Below are 17,587 nucleotides of genomic sequence, written 5' to 3'. Positions count from 1 at the left end.
AATAAAAAATCTGTTAGTTTAATATTAACCTACTTCTGGATATTGAGCTGTATAGGTGGAAGTAGCAGAAATGTAACAAGGCAATCTGGTAGTTTTGTGATTGAATTCTGTCTTAACTGTAATTAATAAGAGTGACTGCTTAGGGTTCAAACTGCCTTGCCTACAGCCAGTTTTCCATAACAGGTTGCAGAATAAGGAGATAAGGACCGTCTTAAAGTATATGAGTGTCTTGTCAGCTATTTCAACAGCAATAGGATTTCATGTTCCACCATATATTTCACAATATTTTCCTCCTCCAGGAATGTTCTACACTCAAAGTATTATCTCCTGTATCTTGTAAATGACTACCTAGAGATGATTTACACTAAAGATTGTTCATCCCAGTGGTAACCATTAGTGGGGATGGGAGATTTTTACCTCCTAAATAGTACCTGTTTAGCAGGATAACTTGTTTTCTGGAACATAGGCTGTAATTCCTGTCACCTTAGGGTGCGGAAGCCTGGTTCAGAGCCTAGGAGAAGTAACTGAAGCTTATTATTCTTCCATGTCAAAGTGCCTTGATCTTGTGACAGAGTCATGATTGCAGGAGCACCAAATCACTGATACAAATCATATGTCAAGTGGTTTAAGGTAACAGGTGCTGTCTTTACCTGAGACACTTGCTGAACTAAGCACCAGGGGCTATGCCTTCAAGGAACTGAGCTCTTATTTTCAGCTAGCAAGCTATATCTCTGAATCATCTTTCCTTCTAAAGGACTGACAGAAATTCTGTACTCCATGGTTGCGAGAGATCTTCTTTTGAGTTATTATTCCCCAAACCCCATATGTACGTCGAGCCCACCTTATGCAGGTTTTATTTTGCAGGTTTTTCCACACAGAAGATACTGCTTACTGATGTCTTTCTCCTCAGTGTTTACCTTCTAATTGCCAAGTGGGATTTGGGAATGGCCAGGGCTGCTTATGACAGTACCCTTTCCAATAGGGTTACCAATAGGGTTTCCAATAGGTGTTACTAATGCTGTGTTGAAAGTTATGCCGTGCACTGCTCAGCTCTGAGCAGTCAACTAGTTTAGCTTACTAGCAGTTTTACAGGCTGGCAGTGGCTTTGAGCTAGCCTGACTTGGCAAAAGTAAAGAGGTACTCCTGGCTTCTGTAGAGATGCCTGGTCAGCTGGCTTTGGCAAGCATTTCTTCTGGTAACAGTGCCTACTTAAGAATCTCTTGGGGAAGCTAACTACAAAGAAAACCAAAAATTGAATTGCCACAGTTCCCTGACTCGGTAGACAGTTGTACCAAAACCATTGAGGGGATGGAAGTGAGAATCTGGGGACACCAATGCCCACTAAGGGGACTGTTCCATCAAACTACTTCTTGAAGCGTAGAATTGGTAACTTCTTGTCGGCCAGGGATTGCTAAAGTCTTCCTTTGGCACAGCTGACCATGGCTGAAATCTGGATTTCTTACCTTCATACCACCCTGTAGACTGATCTACAAAGGTTGATGGAAAATACACTGTTGTGCCATAGAAAAAAGGTTCTAGGTGCTCTCTGTATGTGGTATATAATTTCTTAATAAGCTTTGTTTAGAAATAGATGTTTTTCAGCTAGGAATTTACCAAAAGCGTTTGGTAGCTGGCTAGAACTGTCCCAATACTCAAGGGTTTATATGTAGGCCTTGCATCCAGAATGTCTTTTAAAGACATCCCTCAAGGTCAAGTATTAAGACTTTTTTTGTAGCCAATGCTGGTTTGGCAGTAAATGGAAAAACAGTGTTTGGACCATCTTCAGGTCCATGACAATCAAATTTCATTCTTCCTTTCTGAAGCTGACCTAAACAGTTTTCCAAGTGAGTTGAAATTATCACACTTTGTTTCTCTACATTTTGTTGGTAACAGTTAACCCAATGGCTTGCATTTTTTTATTCTCTGTGATTCATCTGTGACCCAGTCTACAATAAATAAAATACATTCTGCTCCTATGTGGTATCCTTCTTGGGTTGACTTTCAAAAACCATCTTTAACCACCACCAAGTGCTCCATCTGCACTGCACAAAATACCAAACATGATGGAAAGCAAGGAAATGGAGAAAGCAACCATGAAGTGCAGCAAGGAGCCCATGTATAATTTATTATAAAATACCTTAACAAGAAACATTTCATGTCAATTATTTCATAGGAATATGCGCTATGTTATTAGGAAAGCTTTGTCCTGAAAGGACAAAGCAAAATTAAAGCCAAGGATTACTTTTCATTTTTAAGCCTCAAATTGGTTTATTTATTTTTAAATCAGAGCAAGTAACTTTCCACCCTAATTTGAGCCTTATAAGAAAATTTTAGGAACTACAAGTATAGCAGGGTTACAACATGAAGACCCACTACTCCAGGCTTGTACAACTAGGCTTGGACTTAAAGTCGAGAAAGGATTATGTATAATGAAGTTCAAATATCCTGTTTCAGTAATTTCAACATCATGCCTTTAACTGTGTTGAAGCTACAGCAGTTATTTTTTTTTTGAAGCAGTTCACCCTTGATTTAAAGAATTCAAATGATCACAAGTCTGTTACAGTTGTATATAAATTATTCTAAAGGTGAAATACTGTGAAAAGATTCTGACTCATTTTGCTTTGCCTTTCAATTATTAGCTCAGATTATTTGTTTTTGGTCTCTGTTAAAGGTAGTTCTACTGCTATTGGTATTTTATCCAATATGTAGGAAATTCAGAAGTGAGATTGAAACACCTATCAGTCTCTTTCATGAGCTAAATAGATTCTTCATACAAAAGACCAAAATATTTCCACAGCTAGGGAAGCGCTGCATTCCTTCGCATCAAGGTGCCACTGCAGTAGCTCTACCGGTATTAACACAAAGCCACTCTGTCTTTCATTTACCTCAAGGACTCACCTTTATGATTTACTTCTCCCCTCTTGTCTAAGGAAGAATGGCTGAATTGTTCTGTAAAGTATCTTCAATCATCCACTTCTGTAACCATGCCTTTTTTTTTATTATTTGTCTCGTAAATTATGCAACTGCCTGGTTGCCCCATGAGTGTGTTCTCAGGTGCTGTTGCTGAGAGCGCAGCAGAGGAGGAGATGGACTCAAATCCGAGCACCAAAGACCAAGCTGGGTACAGCCGGTCAGTCATTCTTACATCGACCTACCTGTAACTGTGGCAAAATAAGAGAGCACGCTTGTTGGTTTGGGGTTTTATCCTTCTAACGTTAACACCAGTGTGATATAACCTCAGTCTGTTGTTATATTCCTGCAAAAGGTGTTAGGTATCTAAAAAAAACAGACCAATAATAGTCCATAGGACTGTTACACTGCATGCTGGTGCAAGAGCCAAGTAGGCTGTGTTGACAGGAGCTTAGCAAATATTGTCAGGGTGTATTACTGAATTATTCAGTGTTACCATTATTTCTGTTCTGCTAATTTTCATGGATTTACTGACAGAGGAAATGGCAGCATGTGTATGGTGAGATTAAGGAATCCATCAGATTCTTGAAAACAACATGTGACTGAAATAAATGAAACAAGCTCTGATTTGCCTGCAGAGACTGATTTGCTGTAGATAGTTGATGGCAAGGTGGTCATGTGAAAATTGGGAGTGTTGCATCACAACAAGTCAGTTGTTTGTACACACACGGCTATTCTAAGAAGTGAGACGAATGATAAAGAGAAAGCTGATGTTTGGAGAAGTAAGCAGAGGTACAAATAATCGATGTAAGACCAAAACTGAAAGGACAAAGTACGTTGCATAAGAGATGCCATTGGCAGGAGAAACCAAACCTCTCACACTTGTTAGGTACATAAAAGAAAGATTAGGGCTTGGGAGGCCCGCTCTGTGCCTCCATATCAGACTGCTATCTGTATCCTCTCGCTTTTTTCCTCTGTGCAATGGGACAGTTGTCCACACGTGCCAGTCCAACCTGATTAAGAGCAAATGCAAGTTGAAAGGCTGCTCTTACTCCAGGGTAGGGAGTGCCTGCTCTGATTTAACCTAATCTGCCCTCGGAAAGGGTCAGTTTTGGCTGAGTGTTTCAGAAAGGGATGCAAGGCCGCTGGGTGACTGGTGCTACGTAAAAACAGAAATGGTTCCTAGCCAGAAGGCAACAGGGAAGTGTTTCCACATGAAAGCAAGTTCTGAATGTCCTCGTCCCAGCACCCCCAGCTACACCAGGTGGAAAACAGCGACGATGAGAGCGAAAAGCACGGCACGGCCTGTGTGCACAGCAGCAGCTCGTGGCACTGTTAGCATTCATGCCTTGGCCAGGCTGGCATCAAGGCACCTAACTGGATGTTAACTGTGGCACAATGACAGGTTTTTACAGACCTTTTCTTCACATATATCACAGGAAGCCAACCAGGTGGTTCTTCATCCTAATTTCCTTGGGTATCTGCTCTCCAACTCGCTCCAGCAGCGGGCTTCGGGCTTTACTCACAGCAGCGGCGGTTTTATTAAGAGCCGCAGGCAGGTTCCGTGCCTGGCTCGTCTGCTGTCATGTTGTAATACGCTGTCGGTTTATTTTTCAGCTGACCAAAGTTCCTGTTAAACTCAATTCATCTGTGTTTACAAATACTTCACTGTGTAATATACGAAAGCTTTTTCCCAGTGTTTGAGCAGGACCGAAGATTTACAGCTGAGAAATTTCCACATTATATTCATTAGAAAAGTGTTACCCTAAATGAGTAATGGAATTTCTTTTCTGCTCCAGGAAGCAAATTGATGCTGAATGAAAGGGAGACGAAGGTTTATCCTTTCTCCCTTGTTGTGTGTCTCACCACAGCACAAGGCTGTGCCAGAACATGTTCCCACAACCTTTCAACCCATTCAGCAGAGTCTGCAACTTTCCTGGCTATTTTTGTGTATTGCACTCAATGATTAAGTGCTGGGGACAGTGCTAATACATCCTTTCACCAAACACACGCAGCAGAATGCCATCTCAGCTGCTCACACTGTTTTTCCAGTTACTCTTCCTAAAAACTGGATTATCAATAGATTATCCTTCCAATCGTACAGGCGTAAACTTGGAGATATATTGTTCCTGGCTAGGACTCCATCTCTTAGTAATCAAGCGTTATTCGTCTTGACAATACAATCTCTGCATCTAACCGAAGCCCGTTGCAGGCTGCCTTTGCGTATTACACAAACAAAGTGGCTCAACAACTGCTGCAGATTAACCACGGCTGGGGTGAAGCAGAGCAGCTATTTAATTATACAAAGCTGGGGAACACGGTGGTTTCTTTAACGCCTCCTGTTGTATAGTGGCTTGCTAGCTTCGCTTCGCCTTCTTAGTCTATTTACCAAATATGCTATAGCTCTGCTAATGGTTTATGCTGGGCAGAAAATCCCTTTTCTGCTGTGAGAGCTGCCAGTATTTCCATCGCTCAGCGAGACTGGGGTGCTGCAAACCCCGCTACCACAGCAGAGAGAGCAGTTCAGTCTCACACGGACCACGTACAAGAGTTAGCCTCATATCACTGTGGTTTGCCAAACTCGTCGATACTGGAAGAGAGCCTCCTTTTTTGAGTTTAGGCACAGCAATGCAGCACGAATAAACCATCACAGCAGCTCCCGTAATACCAGCTGACAGCAACCAAGGCACAACATCCTCCGTGACCGATGGGAAGCCAAGTGGGAGCTCACAATGCAAACCGCCTCCATTTCATGTTGCAACCTGGTACAGAAAGAAAAACAACCCCAAAAAGACCATTACCATCGAACAGAGTAGAGGAGCATCTGGCACAGCTACGTGGGCAGGAAGGGGCAGGATCAGAAATCCTTACCCGCACAGAAGAACATCTTCGGGAGTGCTTGAACCCTTGAGAAGCCTCCATCCCGTGGACTTTCAGGCAGGTTCTGCAGTGACATTTGAAAGCAGGAGGCAGTCTTTCAAGGATACCCAGCACCAGGGAACATTTCAAGATTAAGGCTGAAGTTGCTAAACAGAGCGGGTGTCATTGTAGCTAGCCAAACTCTGGATCTGACCCCACGCAGGGGGAGAGCCTCTGCCGAGGGGCAGAACATGGGGCTGTCTGGGGAGTTTTCCATACGTGTATTTCCAAACAGGTTCAGCTCATGGAGCCACCACATTCTCACCGGGTCTTTGCAAGCCCAAATGCTGCCTGATGGCAGTTTTGGGGCTAGCTGTAGCTGGGTTTCCACTCCTGCCCCCCCAGCTGGGTGTCCCATTCGGGCACCGTCATCATCACACTGGAAACGTTTTCGCTGGAGGTTTCACTACGGAGGTTGAGTTGACAAGAACAAAAATCTCAACTCATTTCAGCCCCAGGAAAGGAAAGACTAGTATCTTCAAACTGAAGCCTCGGATGCTTTTCTAGTGTGTTTTAAAGGCAGAACTCACTGGTTTATCAACTCATCAGACAGATCAATGCATGAAAACATTTGCTGTTCTCTCCATGTCCCGTGTCGCAGCACTTGCACATTGCTCATTTTCCATCAGTCATGCTGTGGTAAATCAGACATTAATATGGAAGTCTCTGCAGCATCCTATTGTGGCAAAGTAACGATACCTTAGAAGCACTTTTTCCAACTCAACTGTAAGTACCAATGTATGTTCTATACCTCTGTGATCAATATTCCTCTTTAAACACAAGAGACCCACAGCACTTCCTATGAAAGCATTTCAAAGGGCAAGAGCACGGGGAAGTAGAAAGCCCCTCTTATGGAGAGGGGGACTGATGCCAAAAAGAGGGATGCAGACAGTGTTGTGTGAACCCAATGGAAAGGCAGAAAAGCAGTAGATACATTTATTTATCTTGTTTCTTGTCTGACTTAAACATCAAGCCATTTGTACCACATCAGCATCAAGAATGCGATCTGCTGCCAGTACAGTTTGAATGGTATTTTACTGGACCACGTTTGTGTGTGTGCTCCTAAATGAAATCTCCTTTGCAGCAGACTGCAGCAGCCAGCTTCACACTTTTTGAGGGCAAAAAGCTTCACCTTTGTCCTTTCTTGCCAGTATGCCTCACTTAAATTAAGCCTGGCTTTCCGATGACTGCCCGGGGCGGTTTCTGTGTGCATGAGGGGAATCATGGCGCAGGGCTGGCTTGTGCTAAAGCACGCCAGAGGGGCACGGGGAAGTGTGCTGGCAGGGGAACAGATAAACAGTGCGAACAAAGCGAGCAGCCCGATCTCGCTGGGCTGTATCTCACATCAGCCGCAGCTTTGCTGTCCCCGTGGAGCTTTCACACCATCAGGGTGCAGGCAGGCAGATAGGAAACGCAGCTTGCAGCAGCGCACCTCGAAGCAGCGAGACTGAAACACCCGCAGAAAAAGAAAAGGTGTGCTCACTGGGCTGTAGCACACACCAACAGTTTCCTCTACCACTTCTGCGATTTTTTTGGAAGCCTCTTGTTTTTCTTTATCTGTCACGTACAGCAGGAAGTCACGGTCTGTGTGCAGGCTTATCACAGATGATGATTTTTGCTTAGCAAGGCTGGAGATGAGTCACTTGCCACACCAGAAGTGCCGTGCCAGGGACACCCCAAGGAGCCAAGGCTGCTCAGGTACCTGCCGATGTCCACGGGGCAAGAGGCTTGAGGGACACCCTCCTCTCCGCACAGCTCTATGCAGGTTATCTGACACGTTTGTGCTTGTTTCTCCTCCCTTACACTGGGGCTGCTCCTCTCCTTTTCACGTCATGTGCTGGTGGAGCCTGCCCCTTGCAAAATGCTTTAAAATCATTGCAGAAAGAGGGGTGCCCTTCGCTGCTCCAGGGTAACTGACGGAGAGAGGAGTTTAAGTGCATTGCCCCCCAAATCCAGAGAGTTAATATAACCACAGGCTTCCTGCCTTGGAGCTGGGGATGCCAAAAAAATTGCTTAACAGACACCTCTCGCTCTTTCTGGCACCTCCCTGGGGGTGAGGGGGGAACCCAGGAAAGGATCACTGCAAAAAGACCCTGTAATTAATAATTCATCCGATCAGGGTCTTAAGACGGTAAAAAAGAGTCTCTTTTACAGTATGATTTCTTTATGGTGGACATTTTATTACACTGTTTCAAGTTCAGTGAAGCCGCCCAAAATTAGTCGTAAGGTCCAAATGTGCAGGTGCTTCATCCCTAAAAAAAACCTCTCGCTCTTTGCATACTCTTGTGGTGCTGCCACCCGAAAAACGCATGCGAGGGAATATCATCTGGACCATCCGCTCCCCTCAGGCATCGCCCAGCCTCTCACAGCCTGTAGCCTGGCAGCGTGGCACAGCGGCTGCTCTGGTGGCCACTGGGTGCTTGCTCCAAAAGCTCTCCCATCCCTAGCGCAGACCCTGAAACCACCGAGCACTGCTGTGCCTGCAAGCTACGCGACCTGCTTCTGCTCTGCTTTCATCCTCGCTGCTGTAATGAGAACTACACTTGGAAATGTTCGGAAAAGCACGGGCTTCTTGCAAAGGAAGCCCACGGAGGTGAACGATTCGAGGTGTGTCGCAGCCTGATTAACAAAATCCTTAAATCCTTAAGCCTCTCCTTTGAGCCACTGTGAAATAACCTTTAGCATAGATGTTGCTGAGGGCTCAGGTTCTCCAAATGCAGAGCTGACAGGTCTCAAGGTCTCTCTCCTGCTTGTTTACCTCCTGTATACATTTCTTATGTTGGTTTTGCATTTAAAAGCAACAAAAGTGGAAAAATTACACCTTGTGGGAGGTTTAGCTCTGTCTACATGAGCTTGTCTATATTTTGTAGGGTGCTGCTTGCTGTATGCTGAGGGAGATCCCTCACTGTTGCTGGCAAAGGACATTCCCAGAAGAGAGGGGCAGGTGAGGGAAGGGCCAGATGGGGAGAGGGCAGCACAAGGCAGCATCTGTATGGGGAGCTGGGCAGCCCCTGTCAGCGTGAGAGCAGATCTGGACCTGTAGGGAAGATTTTTGCACCACCCCGTGCATTTCGGCTCTGCTGGCAGTGGCCGTGCTTGTTCTTTCCACTCTATAAATACAGGAGCAGGGTTTGCATGAGGTCAGGCTGGGAATGGATTGCACTGCTCTAATAGCAGGGAGCGACGCTTCATTCACTCGTCCCAGCGCTGTGTCAGCCCCGTGTGGGGAGGTGACCCACGGCAGGTGACCTAGAGGCTGCCCTGAAAACCTGTCACCTACTGTCCAACTCCCTTGCAAAGCTTGCACAAGTGCCTGGCGTACAGCTGGTGCCCGAGCACACCAGGGCAGCCAGGAGGACACAGTGCGCTCAGGACCAGCAGGATGGTGACATGGGGACAAGCAGGGCACCGAGGCCATGGACTCAGATGCCTGTCTGTTAAATATGCATGTTAAATATGGTGATCACATGTTGAAGGAACGATGATCTCTCTCTGCAACTCTTTTTTTTTTCTTTCTTTTTTTTTTTTTCCCCCAGACCATACAGAAAAGACATTTTGGAACACTTGACATATGCTGGCATTGTCCAGGTTCACAAATTATGGGCAAGCCGACTGTCTATATGCACAACGGCTGTTTGCTGAACATTGGTGTGAAGGAAGGGGAGAGAAAAATGTCTCCTCTAACCATAGTTGATAGTCCCTACACAATTCTGAGAATCACAGAATCGTCTAGGTTGGAAAAAAACCTTCAGCATCACCAAGTCCAATCATCAACCTGACCTACCAAGTGCCATCCCTAAACCATGTCCCTCAGTGCCATGTCCACACATCTCTTAAATGACTCCAGGGATGGGGACTCCACCGCTTCCCTGGGCAGCATATTCCGCTGCTTGGCCACCCTTTCTGTGAACAAATTCTTCCCAATGTCCAATCTAAACCTCCCCTGGTGCAATTTGAGGCTGTTAAACGAAGTTACCTAGCAGACACACATTTTATTTGAATGATGATCCGCCAGGATTAGCCCTGCAGTTGGAGTTAAATGAGTATTTCTACACATGTATTTCTGGCTGAACAGCTGAGAGTGTCATTTCAGGTAATGATGGCTTGACTCAGGGGAATACACTGCAGAATTATAAAACTGCTCTCCTGGACAATGTGAATTCTGTGCATGCTGGACAATGTGAATTCAAAATTTTAAGGCTGTATCGAGGGAAAGTGAATTAAGTTGCTTCACTCTCATGCTGGTTTGGATACTCAAAAAATACATTTTCTGTCTTTGCTATCAAGAAGCCTGGACAAGGTAAAATTTACATCATTCCTTCCTGAACTCTTCCTGCTCATCACTTTAATTTTGAGAATTCAGAGAATGATGTCATTTTTGTGCTTTGATATATGAGTGAAGAGGGAGATTATATATGGATGAAGAGGGAGATTTTGTTTTGGGGATGGAAGGTGGTTTAACTTACAGTAGGAAACTCTAATATTGAAAACTGACCTCTGAAATCTGATACTCGCTCCGTACAAACGTAGAGCTACTCTAGTCTGAGTCTGCAGAAGCAAGTTTCAAGGCTCTTCAGAAACACTGAGGCAATTACAGTCATTTCCAGTTCTCACATACATTGCTAAATTTTTAATTGTCATCCATATGCACGCTGCAACGAAAGATAATTCCTGCCCTAAGGAATTGTCAAATCTAGGCAAAGGCTGATGGAAGCATAATGTATTACAGGTAAACCACTTCCATATTTTAAAAACATCCAATTAAGTATTAAAACATACCTGCAGAATCGCCCAGTACCTCGCATGTACACAGATACTTCTCCGACTGCGTTGGAGGAGAAACCACATACACCCAGCAGGCAGCAGCGATGCCTGCTGATCGGTTTGCGCACCGTTCCCTCAATCTCTCTCTGGGGACCCTCGGGCCAATGTGAAATCTGTACGCTGTTTATTTTCATCTCGGTCTGCCCCAGCGACCACATCGTTGGTTCTCTGGCAGCACACCTGCAGGGCTCTATCGCCATCCGTGTTTTTAGTTGCAGGCTATCCAAGACCTTCTCAGGCGCCAGGACGATAAGCAGCAGAGCGGGCTTGTGCTAAGGCTACCTCGGTAGAGCGTAAACAACGTTATCTTCAGGACAAATCCATGTAGCAATCTCTTGGCATGCAGGAAGAGTGGGGATTGTGGCTGAACTAACTTTCCCTCTTTGCATCACAGTGGACTTAATGTGTTTGTAGAAGGAGTTTAAAGAGACGCTCGGATGTTTGCGGAGATTTTGCTTCTATTTTCTGTTCTAAATGCAGTCTCCTTTGAAATATCAAGTCTTGAGCCAATCCCTTAAGTCTTTAATGAGAATTTTGCCTAAGTAATAAAATGAATAATGGCTTTGGGTTTTGGCCCTGGATAAAAACAACTGTTCTCCCTGTGACAGAAAAAAGTACTCCATTGGCAAGAAGTATCTCCGTGGTCACTGACACAATAAATCATTTCGTAAATCCCTGACCACTGATCTTTCAATTGCTTTGTAGTTTGAAATGGGTATAATGCGTGCTTCAGAAAGCCCTTCATTACGCAGTTTTCCCGACGCAGCCGTTCAACCCCCTCACGCGACTGAGGCTTGTTTTTAAGGCAAAGCCCCCATGGGGAGCCGCCGCTCTGAGGCGCCCGTGACCAGGCCGCAGGGGAGGCCTGCAGCGATGCTCACCCGCGGGGGAAGCAGGAGGGGAGAAGGAGGCAAAGTGCTCCTGAACGGGAAAACGGAGAAATGGGGATGGTGCTCTGCTCCCGAGGGAACATCGCCCTGCTGGGTGAAGCGGGGTTCTGGTCAGGAAGCGTGGCCACCGGTGTTTCTGTGGCCCAGCAGAGCGGTGTCCTGCTTGGCGAGGGGGCCAGGCCAGCTGGCCTGCAGCGTGCCGCCTGCCTCCTGGGCAGGAGCATCGGGGGAGCAAAGGGCACACCATCCACAGGCAGCAGCAGCTCAGCCCTCCTCCTTGGGTAACAGCTCAAAAATATTCACGAGGCATCCTCTACTTCAGAAAGTCCTCCCCTCCCTCGAGGCGTATTGGCAGACGTTACTGTGTTTGTATGAAGCATCGTCAATGCTGCTGACTCAGAGGGTTCCCAGTGTGGTGCAACAGAAAGATGTCCTTACAATTAGCAGGACTCGGTCCATGCCTACTGCTGAATGTTAAATACCAGCAGACTGGAGTGCTACATTGCAACTTCTGCCAGTGACTGCTCACACATCTTGTCTGCTGTTCTGTCTTGGAAACCTCTTCAGCAGGGAATTTTTTTCTCCTGCTGGATGCTGTGTACCTACACAAATGCAAGTGACCAGCAGCGGAGACCCCAGAGGAAAAAAAAAAATCCCTGAAAAACCTGCTGAATTTGATTGCTTTCTTGAGTTCAATATTCTGCTCCTGAGCTGCTTTAGCATCTCTTACTACACCAATATCACCTCCTCTGGAGGGTGTGGAGGAACAAGTACCTGCACATTGCCTGTGGGATGTAGCTTCAAGACAAGATAAGAGACAGCTCAACAGAGCTCCTGGGTAGCTGTGTGTTTGTCACCTTGGCAGTGCATCACCTGGCCGTGAGCGTGTCCGCTTTCAGGGACACTTATGAACCGATGGGAGATACAGGGAGGACAAAGCACCGCGACTGGCCAAGCTACGTAACACACTTCCCTCTCTTAGATATTCAGAAAAGATCCACTGGGTGTTATCAATGAAGACAAACAACAATGCCAAAAGAAGTCTCATACTCCTCTTTTTCCACTTTACTGGAGGAAAAGACAGGTTAGAGCACATTTCTTATGCTGCTTTTGTCAGCTAACTTGATTACATTCTTAAAGATCAATTTTTAAATATCAATGCCTCCTGTCAATAAATTATCTGTGCACAGTCCAACTTCTTAGTTACAAGGCGTTTTGCTGCCCAGAAGAAACAAGCTGTCTTTTAAGCAAAATGGAAAGATTTTATTTCTCAAATACAATGGTGAAAAAAAATGTGAAAATGTAAAAATAATTATTCTTAGATTCATGATTCATTTGTACACTGTGATGGTTCTCGTTCCCCCATGCATTCTGCAAAGGACAAAGCTCTTATCTTGGATGTTTCAAGACCCACGAACCCACCAACAATGCAGAGCTCAGCCCTGTGACGTCTGAGTTTCCTGTGTGATGCTTCTTGTTACAGTGCTGGCACATCTGAAACTGTGAGAAATCCCTGTGTACGCCGGTGTGATGTTCTTCCCATCACTACTGAAAACTGCATTTCTAATCTCCATCCCAGGTAAAACCAGGAGGGGTAGGATGAGCCTGGCCATACCTCCTCCTCTGAGGTGCAGCGCTTCGCATGGTGTGCTGGCCACCGAGAGCGCGGAGGCAGTGTAATCAAACACAATTCTGCCGCATCAAGGAACAAGCCTGATGAAGCCTTTTAAAAGATGGATGAAATACATCCATTCTGTTTTTCTTCTGTGCTGGTGACCACAGCTTTACTCAACAGCACAAGGAAGGAAGTGAGGAAAGTGGGTTGTGGCACTGTGGCGCACCGGCAGCTCTCTGCAGCTCCTCAGGCCAACACGGAGATCTTCGGAAACGCGTTATGACAGGTAAACACAGCACCAGGTGTATCAAGGGTATCGAGGGCAATGCTGACAGTATCTCAGGGTATCTCTTCGTCTTTTCAGTTCAGACCCTTTATGCAAACATCACACCTATCTACAAATAAGTGTGTCACATATGAGGGCCATGACTACGCTTCTGAGTGGGATGAAGCAGGACGGGGCTCTGCCGAGTAGCTGCCCAAAGCTGTGTTTGTTTTATGAGCCGGATTGAGCTGCACACAACTCACACTGATAGGAGTGAGGTTTACCTGATGTATGCCACAACTAAATTAATTGCTTGTGCTTATCAGCTGAGTAGTTTGCAGTTTTGTTTTGTTTTTTTTTTCTCCTGACTTAAGGCACATTTATAATCAGAGGGGAGCTGATGCACAGGTGGCATTTTCTCTACCAACATGTCCGTTTCTTGAAGGGGAAGCTGTTTGTGTTTTGGTTTTGTTTCTGTTTTGTTTTGTTTTTACAGAGAAATCCTGGTGTCACCTGTTGAAGCAGGACACTTTGCCATAGTACCGGAACACATTTCCCCACAGCCTCTCCCCAAGCTCTCGGGGCTCTAGGACGGATTCGCGGTGGTCGCACTGGGGAGAGAAGGGCGAGAGGGTGGGAGGACTGCCACCCACCCCCAGCCCCGGTTGTGCTGTGCCTGTTCCCATTTTAAGTTCAAAGCCTTCCACATGGCAGCTGAATGGGAGACTTTCCAAAATCTACAGGAGGCTGGGAAGGGATCCAGAATCCAGCGTAACGAGGAGTATCCTGCCTGAAACAGAAGAACTGGCAAATAAGCATATGCGAAGCGTACCCCTTTTTGTCAGATCCGGAGCTGCTGTTTTGCAAACAAACTCCCCACCCGTTTGCGAAGCAGCGTTCGCTGCCTGTCTCTGTGTAGGTGAGACTGCGCCAGCCCAAGGAGCTGACAGCAAGCCATCCCTCCTTCCCATGCGCTGCACCGCTCCCACCTTTCCTTCCTTTTTTCAGCACTGCTAACCCTTTTATCAGGCACTCGTTCCTCAGATCCTAGACCTAGCAGGCTATCATATTGCCATGCAGATTAGTTTATTTTGGGGTCTAAAGACTCGTCATCGACATGTCTTATACAGGACTGGGCCTTATATTTCTCACTGAGGTTCTTGCAACAATTTCTCTCCTGCCAAATCCCTTTCTGTCTAGCTTCTGCGCCTACATTCAGAATCCATTTCCTGTGGCTTTGGTTTGGCTGGGTTTTGTGCTCTTTTTCCCTTCTTAATCCCTCAGCTTTCTTTTGCTGTATTTTTTTTTCTGCCTGTAACAGCATTTGTATAACCTTACTTCTGCACAGCACTTAAATGGCAACACCACAGGTCTGCCTCTGAGCTGACAGCACTCATTTGCAAGCACAGGAAGAGGCAGTGAAGGCCCCCTCCATTTAAACCATTACAATGGACCATGTTTGCAGAAATGCTTTTTTTCTTTTTTTTTTTTAGATTTATGAAATCTCAAACATTGTAAGTTTCAGGCACAGACTTTGTAAGTCACAGACGTGCAGAAAAATTAGTTCCTCCAAAACTTCCCTCACAAGCAGAGAGGCAAAACCTTTGCTGCTCTGCATTTCCCTTCCTGCAGTGGCTGTAATAACATCCAGCAGTAATTCAGAGGAGCAAGAGGCTCCTGCTTTGTGTACAGCAGTGAAAAGCCAAAGGACGGAGCGGGCCAGTGCTTCTGGCAGAGCAGACACATGATAATTAAACAGCAGCAGCTAGATATCCGTCGGCGCAGGAATGGCATACTTTCCTGGTGAGCTGGCAGTGGCAGGTAATAAAGCTTGCATGCTTACACTTCCATTACGAACAGAGCTGCTAGGAGCCTCTCCTCCCCAAAGAATGCCGTAGCATACAGTGAAGTGAGTCTGTGGTCACCGGCGTTTCGCAGGCATCTGGCTGCACACTCAGCATGCACCGGGCGTGCAAAGCCACAGCACGCCGCCCGGGCAGCGCTCAAGGGCTGCTAAGGGAAGCAGGAGCCTTCTCACTTGTGCAAAGAGGGAGTCCCTGTGCTTTTAGTGCTGTCTGGACCACAAAACAAAGCCATTTCGTGTTCTCGGCAAAGAGAGATGATTGCACATACAAGTATGAGCCCCTAAGGTTTTTTGTGGTTAATATAAAATCCTCCCCGTTACTTCGTGAGGTTCTTAGCTAATACCTCATTGATTACTGCTGCTGTAACTCCTCCTAAACAGATGAAGTATTTCAAGCACTTCAGAGAAAAGTATGTCCCCTCTCTGCACTGACGTGTGCAGAAATGCCTCTCATACTTTCTGGATCTAGCTTATCTTTCCCAAGGGCTGAGGCATGACGTTTCTCGGTTATTCTTTTCCCTGGCACTTTGAATAGTGCTTCTGCCTTGCTCCAGAGGCAAGGGAGGTCAGGATCCTCCCCCAACCATTTTGCTGAAATTACAGAAGTTCAGACATATTATTAATGTTAACATTATTAATTGTCTTAGAACATATTTTTACTGCCTTGTAATATTTACAGACTTTACTGCGAACCATCCAACTACTCCTTTCAGGCACATGTCCTTTGAAGTAATGGATATAGTATAAATGCTTGAAATCTCAGGAGCTGCGAGGGTTTAGGACGCATGTGAAGATGATTAGTATTTCCTTCAGGAACTTCATGTTTCTGGGATATTCTTAACATCAAACTCTTGCATCCCTTGGACATTCAAAGCTCCCGAAGGACCTACGCAAGATACAGTCCAGCCAAGTCCACTTATTCCCACAGTTCGCTTTCCACACCTCATTAAAAAAGTGATTCAAGATTTCTCTTCAAAGCTTCATCAGCCCTGCACATTGAAAAGAAACCTTTGGGAAACAAACCAGCATACGCTGTTAAGTGCATGCAGTACTCCGAGAGGATTATATGGCAATAAGGAAGTATTTCTGTGCAAAAACTAAAAGAGAAAAAATATTCTTAAAAAGCAGTGCAAAACAAACAGCAGAAACTCTCTTTACTCCAGACAAGATCCCGAGGTCTTCAAGGATTCATCTATGCTTGTAAGTTCTGCCACTTTACTCATGGTAGTGCAGAGCAGCAAGCCTTTCTGGCTTCATAGCAATTATAAGGGTGTGTTTTAGTCCAGGTACACAAAGCAAAGCAGGGTGCACTGGCACAAAAATTTTTGCAGCTTTACATGCAGAGTGCAGTTTTTAGTGGCAATGTTTCTATCAACAGCAAAGTCACGTTCTACATAGTAAAACCTCGGTATCAACTAGGTATAAATGCCAACCAAAGTCACTTTACATGGACGTGCTTACTTTTCTCCCTATCATTTCTCCCACAATTTTTCTTTGGACCTCTCTTTATCACAGCCCTCCTTTTCCTTCCATGCTGTACTTCTCTGTGCACTTACTTCCACAGTTCCCGAACCTCTGCACACTTACTTCCACAGTTCCCGAGCCTCTGCACAGGTCTCGATGCAGACTGGACTCCTCCTAGTCCTCTCACAACACTTTTAGATCACAGTGACTGGTCTGGTCATTTAAATTCCAGTTTTCCATCCAGCATGCACTTCCTCTGCTTCCCTATCACATGGGTTAACAAAACAGCTGCAGCAGGTGGCCAACGCAGGCCCAGTTATTCCAGCAGGACAGGTGGGTATTAAGCAATACTGTTACCTGCTTATTCCTGCATTTTCATACAGGAAGATAGGGAATGAATACAATTTGGGAGAGGTATAATTTTGGTCTTACCATCAGACTGCCTCGCCAGCCTATTTTCCATTGCAAAGAGGTCTCCCTAAGCATAGACTTTATTTTCCCCCACACAAATTCTCTCCGAGGCTCTCGCCCATTTATATTTATCAGACATTTGAATTTGAAATCTACAGCCACCCCACAAAACAGGATGAGGCACCTACGTGTGTACGTCTGTCTTCCCTGATGCTGTTCTGGTGGCAGCAGCATGGTCACTCCTGACACCAGGAGATCACTGCTGGAAGAGCTCCTGCACGTCCCGAGGCAGCCAGCACCCCCAGCCCCGTATGCGTGTGAGCAGTGCCTGCTCGCAGGCAAGCACGAGCTGGAGGCAACGAGGGGGAGAATCCTTCACCTGAAGCAAAGGCCACCTCTGCGGACATCACATCATGCCAAGGATG

General features: G+C 45.8%; 1 protein-coding gene across 1 annotated transcript in view; it reads right to left on the bottom strand.

The window, feature by feature from the left end:
* Window positions 1–2,099: 2,099 nt before the first annotated feature.
* LOC308192591 (uncharacterized protein) overlaps window positions 2,100–17,587 on the bottom strand; it is a 36,464-nt gene continuing 20,976 nt past the window's right edge. Inside the window, exons 4-6 of the mRNA XM_080586323.1 lie at window positions 10,609–17,015; window positions 5,782–5,854; window positions 2,100–5,672 (exon numbers count right to left, since the gene is read on the bottom strand). Of these exons, the coding sequence (XP_080442449.1) occupies window positions 5,661–5,672; window positions 5,782–5,854; window positions 10,609–10,853 (330 nt within the window). The 5' untranslated portion in view covers window positions 10,854–17,015 and the 3' untranslated portion in view covers window positions 2,100–5,660. The remainder of the gene's footprint in view (window positions 5,673–5,781; window positions 5,855–10,608; window positions 17,016–17,587) is intronic.

This window comes from Anser brachyrhynchus (genome assembly GCF_964034855.1).
Source record: "Anser brachyrhynchus genome assembly, chromosome: 3".
NCBI lineage: Eukaryota > Metazoa > Chordata > Aves > Anseriformes > Anatidae > Anser > Anser brachyrhynchus.
Note: the sequence above shows the minus strand (reverse complement) of the source record. Positions and strands in the feature narration are given on the sequence as shown.